Genomic DNA, 18,847 nt, shown 5'->3' on the forward strand with positions numbered 1-18,847 from the left:
TCAACCCTTTAGCCAGACCATGTGGGAATTTAGGGGATGACATGCGAGGATTTTTAAACAACTTTAATATACTGTGAGAATCTAGAGCCAGAACACCAGCTTTCTTTTCTCCACCTAGAGCTGCTTTATTCCTCGTGGCAAATTTTTTTCATGATCTTTTATGATCTATAATTGTAATCCATTTCATAATCCTCGCTTTCAATAACCAAAGTGAACAAAACTTAGGAACCTTTAAAATGTAACTTTCCAAATGACAAATCTTTTAAGGACCCAGCATCCAAATGAAACCAACCATTTATTAGTCATATTACATCCTGGAACACTCAGTTACATAAAGTGCAAGCACAACTTTAAATCTCTTCTGTGAACAATGACAGCCTACAAAGTGCAGTGGAGTAACTACAATAACAATAATAATATGCAGAAATGGAGAAAATAAGATAAAAAAAAAGATTTAATAAAACAAAGACAGACAATGGAGCAACAAAATCACAGAGGAATTTATATTTAGAAAAAGAAGTAAAGAATCTGTAAACTGAATCATCTGAATAGATGCAGTTGCAAGTTTAAATGTTGTGGGTAAAAACATACATTTCTGTGGGCCAAATTAATAAATGTTCCAAATAAAAAACTGGCCATGCCAATGAAAAAACTTCAAACTGTAAAACAAAAAACAACTTTAAAGTGCTTCTCTGTTTAGGACTATCTAACTGCAGTCACTTCCTTCACCATCTGATTTATGTACACAGCATCGGTTTTTCAACGCGTCTTCATTTGTAAGTACACTTTAATAAGAAATATGAACATTTCACTTTCATTTTAATCAGTCACATCGTAACCCAGTTTGAATTATACAACAAAGAAACAGAAGAAACTCTTTAAGAACCAACACCCGGTCATCATATTGCTCTGGAAGAATGTGACACCTGCAGCACACAAATCACTCAATTCATAAGGTTAAAACTGTGATTAAGAAGTAATATGGTAATAATGGACCACCCCCACACCTCACAACAAAAACATACACCTTGAACCATGTTTTTGTTTTTAGTTCACTACTAAAACTCCTTAAAGGTGAAGATCAAATCCTTCATCTTCACCTTTTATACCAAAGGATTGTATGAAACCAGGTCATTAAATCTAGAGATAAAACCTGCAGTTTAAAATGAATTATTGAAGGAAGAGACACAAATGGATTCTCATTGACCTAAAAGTGATTTCTTTAGAATTCCTGTTAGCAACTTCGTATTCACACAGGGTAAAACGGAACAAAGTAACACTCTGCACAATATCAGGAAATGTATTCTGAGACTGGAAAAAAAATAAATTAATTAAATACACCACCACTTAAAAATGAAACATCTGGACATCCAGAAACAGCTACTCCACCCATCACCATGTGTTTCTATATTATACTTTATGGAGGGCAAGAGTCTGGAAAGAAAGCACTAAATAAATACAATTAAAAGATTTTTACAGAGTAGAAAAAGTAGACCTTTGGTAGAAACACACAGCACAATGGTCTACATATTTTCCAGCTTTGAGATAATTCAACTTTGCTCAAAGTGAACATGGATTCACTGCAAAATAATTCAAATCAAAAAAAAAAAAACAACAACAATGAACTGCCTTTAATGGAATAGCTTTCACAAACAAAACAAATACATACAGCGCTTTGGAAAAGTATCAACGTGTTACAACCATAAATTCCAAAGTATTTTACTTTTGTTATTATTAAATTCAAAGTAGGGTATAATTGTGACGTTGAAGGAAAACGATACAAGGTGTTAAAAATGATGGGGTGGATTTGTATTTAGTCCCTATTAATTTAATGCCCTCAAATAAAACCCAGTGCCACCAAGTGCCTTCAGAAGTTGTCTGATTAGTCAATAGAGTTGACCTGAATGTAAATGAAGCACATATCCAGTGGGAGAACAGAATTATGAAAAGTAGATGTACAAAACTTGTAGATTTAGTCCAGAAAAGACATGAAGTTGTAGCAATAAGAAATTTATTATGGAAAATTTAGTGGAAATGCACCACACATTTTTATGTTTTATTTTGATTAAGCCTTCCTCTTCCACTTCACAATTACACAATACATTGGGCTGACATAGGAGGAAACTTTGACATAACTTACTGCAGTTATGATGTGACAAAATGTGAAAAGTTTAATGGAAGGTGGGTAAATACTTTTATAAGGCACTGTATAGAGGATGATCAAATCATAATTGGATTGGAAGATTTCAAACTGGGAGAGGAGTGGCAATGGAGAGAAGAGGAGCTCTGAAAGCTGATGATGCATTTCACTGAACACATGAGTCAGATTTTCTGAAGTCTAGGAATGAAGGAGTTGCTTTTTTACACCATCCAGAACCTCAAAGTCCAGGCTGCTTCGTGCATGAGGAATGCTTACAGTTGAGCACTGTGACTGTTCAAAAACACATTTTAACCAGTATTTTTGGTCTCGTTTCTAGTGCAAATATCTTAGCAAACGCGAAATAAGGAAAAAAGTAACTTACAAGTAGCTTTTCAGCAAGAAAATATGAGCTTTGTTAACTCTAGTTCCTTAATATTGATGAAAAAGTACTAGTTTCACTAGCAGATTATTTCCTTTTGAACAAGACATTTTTCCCATGTTATAAGTGAGGGAATTATTAACTTAAATCAAGGCCCTATGTCTTTTTGAAAAGTTACTTATATGTACATTTTGTCTCATTTAAAGTGCACTGAGATTTTTACACGAGAAACCGGATCAGAAAGATTTGGTGAAATGTGTTTTTGCAGTGAGGTGATCAACTTTAGCTTGTTCTTCTGTCAATTTGTCCAGGAATTAGTGCATGTTCTGTTCCAGTGACTGAATGCACAAAATATAGAATTCTGTTTTCTCCTTGAATCAGCAATAATAGTTACGTTTAGCATCGAATGGTCAGAACATAACTTAAGCTTTTCTCTCTTTCCCCTGGAACACAGTGGAGCTAAGAGATGACACCATTCCCCGGTTTTAGAGCTGACTCATGAGGCCAATGAAATGCAACACAACCAGCAGCGCAATGACTACAATACCCACAAGCACCAAGTGTGCTTTGAGAGCCACATCCAACAGACTGATGGTGAGGCTACAGGCATCTGTAATCAGAAGATGTCGGGACACATTTCCCAACTTCCCTGCTCCTTGGCGTCCCAGTAGCCTCCCTTGTAGACATGCAGCGTCTCTCCAGACACGGAGTCGTGGATCTTCTCGAACCACAGCGCTTGGTAATTGTCCGGATGGGCGCCTGCGGAGAATGCCAGACAAAATAAAATCACAGTTTTCACACAGAATGTTTAAACTGCAAGTGGAGAAGCAACATGTGAAGCTTTAAAGCAGCAGTAAGTATCTTTTATTTAAAAAAAATATATATATAGTTTATATAATTTTTTAACAAATTTGTTGAAACTGTCACTGTGTCGTGGCAGTATAGTGACAGTTAATCTGAAAGAAAAAATTGAAGCTGCTCTGCATTCTCAAAGTGCTCTCCAGAAACAACCAATCAGATTCAGAAGGAGGGTTTTAGCGCTGTCAACCACTTCTCTGTGTGGCGCTCATTCGCTGCAGCTAGCACCACCTGTCATGAATGCTCAGGCTACTTAGTGTAGCCACCAATGATAAACATTTTTCTGTAACGGTAAGTCGTTTCTCCACCATTACCACAGTTAGCAGCGTGTACATGAGTTTGATTGACAGCGCCAAGACCCTCCTGCTGTCTCTGGTCATTTTTGGTAGGTAGCAGTGCATTTCTTCAGACAGCAGTAGCAGTTCAGTGTGGAGGTGGAGCAGATTGATCTTTTCACGGATTATCTGTCTCATATTATTCTGTCGCCACATGGAAACAGTTTTAATAAATATGAAAAAAACATGTTTTTTTTTAAATAAACGTTACATACTGCACCTTCAATTCAGTTCAGATGGTCATAATAATGCTCTGTTTTGGATGAACTTCATTTAAAACAAAGCAGAAGGAAAATGAATGAGGAGTCAGTGGAAGCAGCCAAGGTTCCATCAGACGCCAGCAGACAGACGACTGTCACACCGAGCTTGTACATCTCAACCTATGGAGCAAAATTCTACAGCCGATCGCAGCTGATCTACATCTGGCTCTATGACAGGTTACAACAGATGACAGGGCACGTGTTAATTGCTTTTGGCCAGGGCTCTAAAAGGATGTTCTTTGCCTTCCGCTGAGAGAGGGAGAGCGAGTCGGAAAGAGGAAATGAAGTGACTGCTTAATATTGTGCAGGATTTTCTAATCTAGAATTAACTACAACCCTACAGGTGTTGGTTCGTTCACTACAACAATAGGGCTGATCGGATCCCATTTCTGTATCCGAGCTGATACCCTTCCTGGAGGTCACTGATTCAGAAATTGTGGTTCTGTATTGTTGAAGGTGATTTTACTCTGTCATAGTGAAAACTCTGTCATATTATATTTAAGCAGAGGCATTTTATTCTAGATTGGTAGTAAACTTATACAGAGGTGGAGAAACACTTTCCTTTTTGTGACAAGAACAAATACAAGATTGTTGTTCTTTTATGCGTTTCATACAAACATTAAAGTCCTGCCATTAAGACATATTCTGTTTGTGCCCACTGCCCAAACTCTAACTTAGCTTTCATTGAGAAAAAAAAATATTTAAATGGCTGCTATAATCAAGACTTAAAAAACAACATCAGCGTACAGACTCCATAGATATGAGGAAATTATCATTAGTTTATTAGAGATTTGCACATGCCAACTCTGGCTTTCCCTGCTGTTTTCATTTCACCCCCACCAAACATCTGTCTTTGTGTTGATTCTGCTTTCATTAAACCTCAAATCTAAGCTGAAATTATTGACAGAGAAATACAGAGTATACATAGTTGTTCTTAGCCTTACACTGCTTCAACCATGCTGATATTTTTTCTTCAAATTTGAGGTTTGTAAAAATCAGCGATGGCACCACATGCTGGCGATAATTTGCAGTGCATCAGTAGCAGTTTTATGGCTGATCACCGATCATTAAAAAGCCTGGTGTGTTAAATCCAATTTTGGCCAATACCAATTTTTTTCATCTTAAAAGTTGCTAATGGCAACGTAAGCTGCATTTCTATTGACCTTAAAATTGCACAAATTAGAAATACAAAAATGTTAAACATGTTAAATGGAAACATGCCAAATTAGAAAAAAATATTATCCAAAATTCCAGAAACTGACAGATTTAAAAAAAGAAACTGCAAAAGGTAACATAAATGTGTTTGTAATTCCATTAAGCACTTACAAAACATGTGATGAAGTTTTTTTAAGCAACAAGTTTAGGGCAGTACAAAGTTAACCATAAAATATCGCTATCATAGGTTCTTGACTTGTATTACTTTATTTTCACAGTAAATGGCTTAATAAAACAGGAGTTTGCCCCCATGTATCCACACAGTGCAGCACTGTCTCTGCTCATGAATAATTGATGACTGTTGGTTGTAGTTTTGCTGTAGATCAAGAGGCTTTTCAGCCCACTGTACAGTCAAATAAACTCTCAGAGTAAAAAGCTGAAGCCTTCATTGACTTCTGGAGTCTACAGCACCCCCAAAGTGTCCAAAATAAAAATTAAATATTAAGCCTAAGGTGTTCTGGACCAGAAACTACCAGTGTCAGCAGATATTTATAAAAAATCAGAAACTGGGATTGGATCAAAGCCCCTCAAAATTGGGCTCCAAGCATGTCTAGTTTTTACGACATGTTTTCATCTGAATACTTGCTTGGGTATAGAGAGACAGATTGTCCGTAAGGGGCTAAAGAAAAAAAAATAAATGGATGATTTTCCTAGAGCTTATTCAAGATATTTATATTTTCGTTAAATAAACAGAGGGTGAAAACATAGGGGGATACTTGCATGCAACAGGCGTGGGGGGGGGAGAGTCCTCTGCATCAGCTGAGCAAACCCCATCACAAACAGAAAATACAAGTTCATAAAACAATCCACACAATGTTGGTGTGTAGTTTAAAAAAGAACAAAGTGCCATGAGTTGCAATAATGATTCTGTTCAGTCTGGTTGATTTATATACAACCAGTTCACAACAAACGTCATCTAAAAGCGTTTTAGAAAACGCACAGATCCATGTTCAATATAATTAAATAATCAAGTTTTGATTTTAGCGGCCATGTTTGTCTGAAAGTAACAGCAGATAATCATAGGAGACAAACTTTTTATAAAATTAAAGAGTTTGTTTGTTTATTGCTTAATCTCAAACTTTTGCTGCAACAACAGTTGAGCTTTTTGGCAACAAGCACTCCAGTTGCCTCAAACAGACACGGACAAATCTGTTGAAAAATTCAGAAGAGTGGAGCGATTTCAATCCTCCACCATGAGCATTGGAGACTTTGGTAGATTCCTGGCTTCTGCTCTGTTTCATTATTTTATTCTCTAAATATGAGAGTTGTAGCTTTCAAAATAACTTTATTAAATCAAAATATTTTAATTAGAAAGTTTTAGCTTTACTGTGAAGTATAAATTAATTTAATACTGACATAAGTTTGATATCCCAGAAAAGCAAAGACAGGGATTACTATTAAAATGTTACTCAGTTTAAAGGGGGAGAATTATATTTTTTTCAGGCACATGGTGCCAATTAGGTCTCTTTAAAAACTCCTGCTCCTTCTGAAACTCCGCCTTCAGAAAGTCATAACAACATGGCTCCTCTATTAACCCTTTAACATAATTTTTACCAGTGTTTCACTGAGAAGTAGCTCCTATAGTGAGCTCAGGAGTTTGCTAAATGTTGCTGGCTAGTCTGAAGGACCTGATTGGGGGAGTCACGGAGGAGGCATGCTCTGTGAGGCGGAAGTATGAAGACTGCAACTAAATAGTCTCCATGGGAGACTGAATACTTTCTAACATGCAAATGAATCAAAGCAACAGGAATGTTTTTGATGAGGGAATAACATTATAACATGATGTAAAGATCAAAAAAGTTGATTTTACAACCTGTAATACTGCCCCTTTACAGTATGCTGCAGTTACATTTATTTGATAGAAATTGTGGTTATAAAGAATTAGGCCTTTGTGATTTTGTTCCCTACTTTTCAGTGGAATGAGATTCTAAAACAATAAAATACTTTTTTTATCCATTGCTTTCTAAGCATTTTTACAACTGATTTATCCACATCTGCATCAATGTTTTACTGAGTTACTGCTGAGACAGTAAACTGAGACACAAACTCCAAATATCTGCATGTCTACTGCTGTGAAATTTATAGAAAACTTCTGTAAATTTTACATGTTTGAAAATATACAGAAATTTCTTCTTCTTTTTTTTTTTTTTAAATCAACACCGGGCACTTTGTTCCAAGTTATATATGAATTGATACTTGCTTTCATCAGAAATCTCACTTCCTGTGGTGCCACCCTTATGTGCAAGAGCTAAACGGAACACATATGGATGAAGAGACGTTAAAACATAGGGAAGGAGGTTATCAGCAAGACCAAAATGAAGAGTGAAGCGATTTCAAACACCAGCGACATCCTCAGACATTAACTTGTTTTAGGGATGATGACTGAATGTGAAAGAAAAAGGATGGACAGACCCCAGAGCTGCAGATGAACGAGTTTCTCTGATCGGCTCCTACCTTCCTCAGGCGTTGGAACCGCTTTAACTGCGTCTCTTTCCCGTTCTCGCCGGGTAGAGCGCTGCTTTTCTTCCAGCCGTTGTTTCTCTGCGTTCGCTTCATCCCAGCAACCTTCTTCCATCAGGCGCTGGTCTGGACGCCGCCGGCTGTCCGTCGGCGCCACGCCCTCCTCGGGTTCGTTTAGGGTCAACGCAAGAGAGGAGAAGTAATACATGTTCTCTGCTCCTTCCCTGTAAGGACATCATCAGACAAGATCTGAAGTACGAAGCATCACTCTGAATTTTTGTGAATTTTCACGTACGCTCTAAATATTAGAAGGATTAGATAATATTAAAAAAATTACGGTAAAGGGTTCTTTCTCCAGATTTCTTTGGGTTTGAGGGTTTGGTAAACAGTCCTCTGTTTACCCTCAGTCCCATTCTCGCCTTTGCTGCTTTGCATGATCCTGGAAAACTCCATCTTCTCATCCCATGTTCCTGAAAGAACATAATGAGCCTTCCCGTCCTTATCCGTCACAACTCCTGTCACCTGAGAGAGAAAAATACCCACATTTCATCGTGCTCAGTAATGGAACATGCTTTTTTATTACTGTAGGACATAGTGAACAAAGAGGGAAGAATTGAGTTTCTCAGATGATCCTACACCATGATGCCACAGAACGACACAGATCATACTGGCTGATATCTTACTATCCAGGGACCCTTACGTCAATATTTACAACATTAAGCTGACAACACACAGTCTACTGCTGGGTTCATAAGATAGGGATTCTGTGACCATGGTTTGGTATATATATCTTAATACTTGATACATTAATCCAGAGTTTGGCACACATCCTCACTGAATATAATGCAAATACCAGAGTCAGTGAAACGATGGAGAAAAACATTTTAAACCTCAAAAAGCTGAAAAACTTTTTCATTTGAAGGAATTTTTTTTTCAATGTAGAGCAAGGATTCAAGACAGAAAGATGACCAAAATCCTGTTCCAGGTTCTGAAATATTAAATGTGTCTGAGTACATCTTCCACCTAGAACCTCTGGAAAAGATGTCTGCAAAAACCTTAAAATGCGGTTTTCCAATCTGAAGCCAGCAGAACAGAAAGTAACGCTTCCGGCAAAGGAGCGTGCTCCTTGACCAGAACGCTGGCTCACCTTCCGGGGTACATCTCTAGAGAAGTAGCTGTAAGGAGCAAACTTGAGATGGCAGCGATCTCCCGTCTTGTGGTTCACCACATCGATCTCTCCTGACTGACGGAGGAAGTCGAGTCAAATACAAAAACCAATGAGGGTTTCTACACAAAACATTCTTTTCATACAACCAGCACTGCTACCTGATCAATCCACAGTTTCCCAACGATGATATTGTGAACGGTCGTTGTAACTTTTTTCCAGGAGTAGTGATTGTTGCTTTTATCAAACATACACTGGATGGAGCCTGGTAACAGATAACCAGAACAGACGTTTATTCTACTCAAAAATAAATAAATAATACCGTACTAATAAAAAACAACAACAGCCAGGAGGAACGTTCTGTCAATCATCTTTTTGTCTCATATGGTCATATCATAGCGACAGTTTTAACAATAATGTAAAAAAAATACATAAAATCTTTGGTAAAAGTCATATACTACAACTTTAAAAAGCTGAATAACAATATCGATCAATGCTTGCTTGTCACCATGGTAATACACGATACTCCCCACTCAGTTTTACAAAATAATGCCAAACTAAAAGAATTGCACAAGAATGTCAAAACCCACACAGAAACATGAAGGTAGAATCCTAATTATATACTTCAACAGTTTATCAGTTGTAAAAATAAATAGTTGATGTAGGGGTTAGTTTTACTTTCAGCCACAACTACACAAACAGCTGGGAACTTACCCAGAGGCATAATGGAAAGGTATTTTCCCCGGAACTTGCTGGCCAGTGTGATTTCCTGTCTGAGGGTCCAGCCCTTCTCGGAGAAGGCGTGGTGGGCTGCAGCTGGTGGATGGTGGCTTACCTGAGGGGTCGGGTCAGCAGGAAGACATTTAATCATTCATTCATAGCTGAAAGCAATAACTGGCTTAATCCAAGCAAAGAGCTCAGGTGTGTATATATATTTTTTGCAGACCTGTTCACAGAGCGAGCGGTAACCGGACTCTCGAATCCGGTCCAGCTCAAATGTTTCCCCCAGTAAGGGGTTGAAGGGCTTCCCTGTGCGGTGGACCGTGGTGGAGTAGGACGAGACAGTGAAAGCCGCCACATAGCACATCTGCTCTAAAGAGCTCTGACACTTTGCAGCTTTGTCCAGGAGCTCGTAGTACTCCAGGTCTTCAGACAGACGCTGAAGCATAGACAGCGGTTCGTTGAAGTTCACCTGGAAACACAAGACAACAAGGAAAAAGCTTTGTTATACTTCGTTTAGGTAAAAAAAGATCCAGGATTTCAGGTGATGGATCGATTTCTTACCGGCATCGGTATCTTTGAGAGCTCCTTTCCGATACAATTCTTCATGATGCTCCACAAATTAAGGTAATAGTTGGGTTTGTCGGGAATACGAGTCCGTCTTTGTCTGACCGGCTCCAGCTCAAGAGGCGGCGAAGACTCAGAATTGGACGCCAAGGACAGTTCATCATACTGATCGAGGAAGGACAAAAAAAAAGGGGGAAACATCTGGAAGATTAGTCTAAGTTTGGCTCATCAAGTCAATGCAGATGAGGAGATAAAAACGAGAACGTTACCGACTGGTCGTCCATTCCCGTCTCGTTGCTTATCCCGCTGATATTGCTGCCAGATCTCCTGGAGAACAGAGATGAGAGAAGACATGACACATCACCAGAGTGAGTTACGCAGAACCGCATGTTTAGAAAGACAGAAAAAGAGGATCAACCTGTGGTACTTCGGGTCAGCAGGAACAGTAATGAATCCTGTTGGGTCTTCCATTGCATCAAAGAACTCGTTGTCATCGTCTTCATCACTGGCATCGCCCTTTCCTGAAACACTGCCTTCAAACATGACGGATAATAAAAACACAACAGAATGAGTGGACAGTTCCAAATATACTTCCAAAATATTTAACATTAAAAACAAAACTTCTCAGATCAATCTTTTCATTTTTCTGGCCTACTGAGTGGAAAACTGTAATGGGGGTTTATTATCCATACGGGTCATAAATGACAACACAAACACATCAATGTATTTTAACCGAGTTAATGTGGTGAACTTTCATCTTAACATCTAAAATGTTTAACAAACGATTGAGTAGTTGTAGTCAGTGGGTCAAATGTTACCTGACCAAAGGAAGCCATCTACTCGCTATGACAATCGATGAGATAAAGTCATATAAATCATCAGTTGTTAAATCACTCAGAACTATTTTATATGGAAACGGGGAGTAAAACCAACCTGGAATGAATATGTTTGAGAGATTTCTGTTTTCTTCAGAACCATTTCCTGTGTAACCACATCTGAACAGGAAATGGTACCAAACAGAGAAGGAAGGGAGGGAGTGGTCACACATGGGGTAAGCCATTGCAACCTGACCCACTTCAGGAACAACAGGTGCAGTTTGGTTTTGAAATTAATGTGCACTTATCTGAGTTCTCTCAATCACCAAAACAATCTATTGATTTGGGAAAAAAAATCTGTGTTTTGATGAGACAAGTCTCTATATTTAATTAATATCACTGTAAAAAGTCATTGAGATTTTATGCTTATTGCTAATTTAATAAGGAAGTCCAACTGGAAGCTTCTACATTTTCTGTAACTCTCCAAACCTGGACAATGATCAAATCAAGCATTTTCAGAAGAGATGCAAATCTTTCACGATCTAGTGATTCAATTCTATTATGATTTTCAACGACACAATTCGATTCAGAAATTATTTTTAATTCAGAAACTGATTTGTCTATTCAAAATGGTCTAGACACTCTGTTTAAATTATGACTGAGAACAGAAAAAGAGTGTAAACAAATAGACAACTCTATAAGGTAACAAAAATATTCTTGTGCATACAATTCTGTAACTTAAATGACCATGATTAGGGTAGCTTAGCTGCCATGCTTTTTTTTTTTAAATAAGAACTTAAATGCATTTAAAAATAAATTTTTATGCATTTTGAATCCATTCTGAATTCCCAGGACTAGGAATTATGAATCTCTATAAAATGAACTTGTGCTGCACCTTTAGTTTCCAGCCACTCAGACTGTGTAGGATCTTTGCTAACAGACTAAGAAGACAGAAGTCCAAAACAAGTGCCTTACTTTTAATACTTATGTTGGGATTGCTGAGGGAAGGTGGCAGAACAGTGGCGCCTCTGAACGCTCTCTCCAGGTGGTTGTGCTGTTTGGCTAGTTGCTCCAGCGTCTCCTCCAGGCGAATCCTCTGCTCCCTCTCGGTCTGTAAGGCCTTCTGCCAGCGCTTACTGTGGCTCTGGGCGATGGACAGGAAGTCCCTACAGGCCTTCAGGAAAAAAACCGTGTCATGTCAGGAAGAAAACCTCTGCAGCAGCCTCAGTAACTCTAAGCAAACTCAACCTTACATTGATCATGGCGTTGGAGGTGATTCGGAAAAGCGTGGCCCTTTCTGTGACCTGTCGGATCTTTTCCCCCAGGTCCGTTCCAGCCTGCAGCCCCTCCAGCTCTGATAAAGACCTAATGTTTTGGGAAAGCAGTAAAAAAAATAATAAATAAAGTAAGAACGCTAACAAATCATTTGCAGCTTTGTTTCTCCTGAAGGCTGTGTAGCAGACGCTAACCTTTGCAGAGCAGAGCCATGTTTAACGATCAGATCGTTGCAGGTGGTGAGGTCCTCCACCTTGCTGCCCAGGGTGCGCAGCGTGGACTGGACTTCTGACGTATGAGATCCCCCTGCCTGAGTGGAGGCAGGGGGCGCTGCAGAGAACTCATCAGCAGAGTCGTCTGATGACAAACACAAGCAGCATATCGTCTCTGAATGCAATGACAGTGATTGTGACGCCTGTCTTTATTGGACCTGTGTCTCACCAGATTCGTCCTGCATGCGCACGGCTTTGGCCTTAGCGAGTTCCAGTGCAGTGATCCATCGCTGGCGCTCGATTTCAGAGCTGGCCTTCAGGTGATACGTCTGCGCTCCCCCGTTGGAAATGACAAAATTGCAAGAGTCCTCCACAGCGATGTTGGCGGTGGCCAGGTTTATGGTGCCTCTGCAGGTGTGACCCATCTCCGCCTGACACCTGGAGACAACACGACGGTGGAGAGTCAAAAGCATCCAGGTTCAGACACACATTTCTGTAATATCAGTGTGTGTGTACACAAAATTAAGGGGAAAAAAAATAATATAAAAAAAAGGTGATGCAGTTTTAAACAGTGTTTTGCGGTTCTTCCTCTTAAAACAACAGCGTAAGTTTTGTTTGAATATAATCTTAATTTACCTGTATTTATACAAGTATATTTGACAGGTTAGCACAGGGGCGTCCAAATTGCAGCATGTGGGCCACTGGTGGCCCTTGTATTGATTTTGTGCAGCTCCCAAATGCAGTTAAAAATGATTCAAATTTAGTTCAAATTTAGATGCTTACGGAAACTTTTTATTTTTAATCAAGATAAAGTTATTAGCTACATAATTATTTTCCAATGGAAAATGTTAAGGACAACAATAAATATTTGGCATTTTGTAACCAAGCTTTTATAATAAGTTTAAAAAAGACAGATTTTTACTGGAAATGAATCTATATACTAGATTTTGATGCAACTTTATTGATATAAACAAAATATTTGAATGTAAAATGTTGTTTGATACCAACATATAATAAAACCACTTCCTATTTTTGAGGTTCCATGTACATTAGCGGATAAAACAACCTGAATATTTTTCCCCCGTTTTACAGGTGTTATGCATTATTGTACATTTAAATCTGTACTGCTCACCTGTAGTAAGACAGTAATCCATTGCTGAGAACAAACCATCGTCTCTGATAACCTTTTATGTAATTAGTCCATTTGAAGAGCCATCCCTTGTACATGTCTCCAGGGGTCGGGGTGGTAGGAGTGGGGGGTTTGGGCTCCGACATCACAACTACTTGTGATTTCACTCAGCGAGTTTAAATCCTGGAGTGTGACAATACAAATTAAACATGTACAAATAACTGCAGAACATTATCTTCACTTGTTTGTTTGTTTTATAAATGAGATGCACACACAATCCAGGCCAGTTATAGAATGCATCTAAAATTGAACAGAATGGCACAGAGAGTTCAGATATTTTATTTTACTGGGAGATTCAACACTAAAGCTCTGATGAAGGAGATCAGTATCAAATTTAAAAACTACAGAAGAAACCTGAACAACTCATATTTGTCCTGCAATACATAATATCTATAATGTGAAATAAGACTGGGTCTATATGCCTAGTGGAAGATCCATCGTTTACAAAGAAATTAGTCACTGGCTTTTATTGAAAAGTATTAAATAAAAAGGGGAGTGAATACAAACATATGCTACAGTTTTTAGATTTGAACTTCAAACTAAATTCTGAAAAGCCTGCATCATTTTACTGCCTCTTCACAAATATGCACAAATTTACATTTTGCATACTCTTCAGCTGCTGTTGTTGTTTTAGTGTGTAGTTCTTACCTTGTATATTTGATATTACTGTACAGTAATTGTGTTTTTATTATTTTATTTCAAGACTATAGCTGTATCTCTTTGTTCCTTTGCTGCTGTTGCACTTGATTTTGGCCCAGGGTCTTTCTGTACGGAGTTTGCCTCCCTGTGTTCTCCTTGTGCATGCGTGGGTTCTCTGGGTACTCACGCTTCCTCCCACAGTCCAAAAACATGACTGTTAGGTTAATTGGTCTTTCCAAATTCTCCCTAGGCGTGAGTGGATGTGTGCATGGTTGTTTGTCCTGTTTGGTTCTGTGTTGCCCTGCGACTGACTGGCGACCTGAAACCCACTCAGTTCCGACAACAGAATACGCACCGACATTCCAGGACCAAAGGATCACCGCATGGATACCGGGGGATAAGTTACAAGTGAAACAGGCGCCAGAGCTCTTTACTTCAAAGCTACTTAAACTCTGGCTGCTTTTAAGCTCACAGCAAGCTAAACCAGATGAAAACGACTTTAAGCCTCGCGCGCCCGAAAAGCTAACTCTACGAACTGAGGAGCTTCGCTCCAGGTTTTGATCCCATTTTCAGAACTAGGTCAACCATCTCTGGGTCTCTTACCTGTCCGCGAGCATCTCTTGCAAGAAGACAGGACGAAGGAGCAGAAGCGTTAGCTGTGCTAAATACTTAGCAACGCGTTGTGCGTCGGAACGGTGTCCGGCCAAACCTCTTTAATCATTCTATTAGTTCCGCTGAAGACTGGCTATAAAAAAAGAAAAGGGCTGACGTATCAAACTGCAGTGATATGTTACTAAAAAACAACCGGCATTGCAAATACAGAAAATATATTAATTAAATATGCAGTTTTTTTTCATTATATTTTATGAGGTTTTCAAAAAGTACTAAAATAAAACCGTTTATTAAAAATTAAATGCAGCAAAGCATGCATGGTTTTCCACTTACCTGATATTTTCAACCTAAGATATTCTCTGATGTCATTAATTGTTTTTATTATGTAATATTTTAAATATAAAATATCTTTGATATTGTCTTAAAGGTTTTTGCTGTTAAATCAACTGGGTAAAAAATTCTATTTCATTCTTTTTAAAATATGTAATAATTAAAACAAATGGGAAAACAGTTTTGTTCATTTTTTGTTGACTATCCCAAGCTAAATCATAAATGTAGTCATTTAGGAGCAGAATCATTTTCAAAGGTATTTCAATCGTGTCGATGCATAACAGAGTCAAACATCTCCATAGTTAAATAAAAAACATCTCAATTATTATTTAATATAGAACCAAACAGTTCATAAATTCTTTGTACTTTATGTCAACTGAGCTGTTCAGTACAACAGTATTAACAGTCTTCATATTTTATCCAGTTACACGTCAGATAAGCTCCATAAAGTAAATTAAACCCATTTTTTTTTAATCATTTTTATTTCAAAACATGTTCAGGATTTTAGATTCATCTTTCTCTTTTCTACATCCAAGTTCAAAATCTTGACACTGACTGTAATTTGCAACTGAAAATATTCACAACACAAATAAAACTCTCATAGTTGCACTGATTTTATTCAACATTTTTATAATCACTTTTTTTTTTCACCAGCTAGGACAAAAAAAAATCAACCAAAAAAAAAAAAAACAGGAAAAAAAAATCAAAGGATTATCTAAGAAGATCTCTGCACATGTCTGTGTGTTTCTATGCTACACATCGGACCAGGAAGTTATTTAGTGATGTTGTTTGCATTCATGCTCTTCCCGCTCCCACTAAGTACTATGTATGGGGTTTTCTGAGATTTCTGCTTCTCTTGGAGCAAAGCCACCGTCCCGAGAGGAGTATCGCTGCTGCTCATCTTCTTCAGCAGCGCCTCTTCCTCCAGCTTCTTCATCCTCTTCTCTGTCTTCATCTTTCCAGAACCTTTCCCGTGGAATCGGTGCGACAGCTGTCTGAAAGCTTCCTTTGGCGTGAGCTTCCGCCCGGACTCATCTACGTACTCGATCTTGACGTCGGGCTTGTAGCTGTCCTTCTCCTTGAATTCCTGCGTGAAGCCTCTGTACTCTTCTCTGCGGCTGTACTTGTCGTCGAAGCCCATCTTGTCCTCGATGCAATAGTTGTCGTTGGGAAGGGCCCCCTTCGTTGCCTTGACGCGGGCCACCTTCTGCATCTGAGTGTCCAGCAGGCCTTTGTTGGTGCACAGCTTCAATGCAGCCGCGAGGCCGGAGTTAACGATGGGCTCCTCGTCCAGAATGGTGGCCGAGGCCGTGGAGAAGTCCGCCTGTTGCTGCTCTTCGTCCAAGTTAACGGTGCTCCATCCGATGTTCTCGTCAATTTCAGAATCTGAACCTCCGCCTTCATCTTTCTCTTCTTTGTGCTCAAAGTCCATGATGTCCTCCTGGTCCTCCCGGTTTCCAGACAGTCCGTACGTAGGAATGTCCCCCAGAGTTCTGCAGAACTCCGAGGTGGCGTTGAAGACGATGTTGTTCTTCTTCTCGGGATCATGGTCGTCATCGCTTTTAGCCAGGACTTTGATCTGTGCCGCCACCTTCTCCCCAGAGTCTTTGAGGAGCTGCTTCTGCCTCAGCTTCCTCTGCTTCTCCAGCTGTTTCTGGAGCTCCTGCTCCGCCTCATCCTCTTCAATCACAGCCGGCTCAGGAGGAACATAATCATCTTCGTCGCTTATATCCATTTCTGCTGTCCTGATGTCGTCTGACATTTTGGGCAGTTCGTGCGGCCAGTTGCCACCATCTTTAACTTTCTCTTCGCTCTCCTGTTGCTCCTCCTCCGCCTGTTTGCGGCCTCTGCCTCGCGCCCTCGAGCCGAAGTCAGAGGTGCGGGTGTCGTCCAGAAGTTCGTCTGCGATCGTCACCTTCTCTTTCTTCCTGATCTTTTTGACTTTGCGCTTCGTCTTCTTGAAGCCGACCATCTCCTGAGGCGTGTAGTACTCGGAGGCGATGGTGAGAGCGGGCATCTCCAGGGACTGAGCCTGATTCCGCAGCGTTTCTTTCATCGCCTGAAGCTCGCGCTCTCGCTCCCCATCCGCGAAGCCCCAGCTGCCCAACCGGAAGCTCTTTTTCTTCTCGCCTTCAATTTCTTCATCGTACTTTGAGAGCACAGTGTGCTGCTTGAAGGTGACCATGTCATCCACACTCTCCTCTTCCTCATAGGGCTTATAGTCGGGTTTCTTTTTCTTCAGCTCCACATTTTTTTCAGCTTTCTCCTTGTCTACCAGTCCCACGTTTACCAGCACATCTTCCTCCTCTTCCAGCACACCTTTGTCCTGCAGGGTCAGGACAACGGTCTGGCCCTCGGTGAAGGAGTCCACCTTGTGCTGCACTTTGAGACCCTTCAGATCTTGTGATGAATAAGAGTCCAGCTTGCTTTGGACAAACTCCTCCTCCACCAGGCTGCTGACTCCAAACTCTTCATCCATCTCTTCCAGGAGCTTGGCTCTCTTCTCTGCCATCTCCTTCTCTTTGGCCAGTTTCCTGCTTCTCTCCACCCAACCGGCCGTGTCGTCCAGCCAGTCATCGTCGCCGATCGCTTTGACTTTACCCAGTTTTTGATTGAGTAAGCGCTTTTCTTTCATAGCGGCGAGCTTCTCTCGCATCTCCTTCTGCTGTCGGATCAGAACGGGGTTGATGGTCTCCGCCACCATCGGCGCCTCCTTGGTCCCCAGCTCCTTCTTGCCCTCGTTCAGCTCCAGAGGCTTCAGGCCCAGCTTAGCGCGCAGTTTGTTTGTTTCCTCGATGCTGAGGGAGGCATCTCCGCTATTGCTCTGTGGCTGGATCTCCGCGCCGCTCTCCTCATAACCAGGGTCAACCTTCTCCCTCTTCACTCGGGGCTCCCCGGCGCCTCTTTCGGTCTTGTTGTGGCTCTCCCGCCTGCTCTTTTCTCTGGATCTGGAGCGCTTTCGTCTGTCTTTATCCCGGTCTGACACATCTCTTTCTCTCTCCTTGTGACGATGTTTCTTATGTTCGCGACGACGATCCTCTGCGTCCTTATCGCGGCTCTTTTCCTTGTGTTTTTTAGAAGAACCCATCGCTGGTTACAACTATAAGGTCCAAACGAGTGAGCGAGTGAAAGTTGAAAAGCTTACAGAGTCTTATTTCGATGGGTGAGCGAGGAAAATGCTGCTAGCTTTAACGCTTAAGCTAGCTAACGTTAGCTTCAGAGGCTAAATTAACCACGATGACGCAACTCACTCATTTCGAAACTTAGATCTTGTTTTCGAGCTCCGATATCCACAAAGCGCAAGATCAGATGCTTCAGCTTTGATGATTTGTGTTTTTCAGTCCAGTTTTAAAATCCACAGCCGTCCACGGGTCTAAACTTGAAACGAATGTCGAACGACAACCTTTTTCCTCTTTTGCAGTAATCAGGACGTCGCAAAGCAAGATAAGGTGAGCTAGCGCCACCTACCGGGACTGAATTCAGAACAGGAGATGAATTCGAAAATATTTTTCTTTCACAAAATATAAATGTGTGCGTGAATGAAAATGATTAATTTCATATTGAGCGCTCTTGAGTTTACAAATAAAGCACTATTTAAGTCTGATGTAATTTATTATTATTATTATTTTATTATTATTATTATTATTATTATTATTATTATTATTATAAGCAGTAG

At 40.0% G+C, this 18,847-nt stretch overlaps 2 protein-coding genes across 3 annotated transcripts; both read right to left on the reverse strand.

Annotated features, from left to right (window-relative positions):
- Window positions 1-276: 276 nt before the first annotated feature.
- LOC129376854 (oxysterol-binding protein 1-like) lies at window positions 277-14,919 on the reverse strand. 2 transcript variants are annotated; one of them, XM_055056461.1, is made up of 18 exons: window positions 14,833-14,919; window positions 13,534-13,713; window positions 12,631-12,839; window positions 12,384-12,546; window positions 12,168-12,279; window positions 11,890-12,088; window positions 10,518-10,632; window positions 10,369-10,426; window positions 10,097-10,264; window positions 9,759-10,004; window positions 9,527-9,647; window positions 8,974-9,077; window positions 8,795-8,890; window positions 7,985-8,169; window positions 7,642-7,871; window positions 7,388-7,435; window positions 5,908-5,946; window positions 277-3,278 (listed from the first exon to the last, which is right to left on the reverse strand). In XM_055056461.1, the coding sequence occupies exons 2-18, from the start codon at window positions 13,674-13,676 to the stop codon at window positions 3,136-3,138; spliced, it is 2,379 nt and encodes a 792-aa protein (XP_054912436.1). In that variant the 5' UTR covers window positions 13,677-13,713; window positions 14,833-14,919; the 3' UTR covers window positions 277-3,135. The 2 variants fall into 2 exon arrangements, with proteins under 2 accessions (XP_054912436.1, XP_054912437.1); XM_055056462.1 differs by lacking the exons at window positions 5,908-5,946; window positions 7,388-7,435.
- A 577-nt stretch (window positions 14,920-15,496) lies between these two features.
- sart1 (spliceosome associated factor 1, recruiter of U4/U6.U5 tri-snRNP) lies at window positions 15,497-18,605 on the reverse strand. Its single transcript, XM_055056363.1, has one exon. It carries the CDS (start codon window positions 18,257-18,259, stop codon window positions 15,944-15,946), a length of 2,316 nt encoding a protein of 771 aa, XP_054912338.1. The 5' UTR covers window positions 18,260-18,605; the 3' UTR covers window positions 15,497-15,943.
- Between the last annotated feature and the right edge of the window lie 242 nt (window positions 18,606-18,847).

The sequence above is a fragment of the Poeciliopsis prolifica genome, unplaced genomic scaffold (assembly GCF_027474105.1).
Source record: "Poeciliopsis prolifica strain line A6 unplaced genomic scaffold, Auburn_PproV2 SCAFFOLD045, whole genome shotgun sequence".
NCBI classification, from domain to species: domain Eukaryota; kingdom Metazoa; phylum Chordata; class Actinopteri; order Cyprinodontiformes; family Poeciliidae; genus Poeciliopsis; species Poeciliopsis prolifica.

Excerpts from the sequence above, each read along its gene's own strand:
- LOC129376854 (XM_055056461.1), bottom strand. The coding sequence starts at position 13,676 with ATGTCGGAGCCCAAACCCCCCACTCCTACCACCCCGACCCCTGGAGAC. Across the intron at positions 12,840-13,533 it reads GGATTACTGTCTTACTACAG|GTGTCAGGCGGAGATGGGTC; the intron begins GTGAGCAGTACA and ends TGTTGTCTCCAG. Across the intron at positions 8,891-8,973 it reads GGAAACTGTGGATTGATCAG|TCAGGAGAGATCGATGTGGT; the intron begins GTAGCAGTGCTG and ends TTCCTCCGTCAG.
- sart1 (XM_055056363.1), bottom strand. The coding sequence starts at position 18,259 with ATGGGTTCTTCTAAAAAACACAAGGAAAAGAGCCGCGATAAGGACGCA.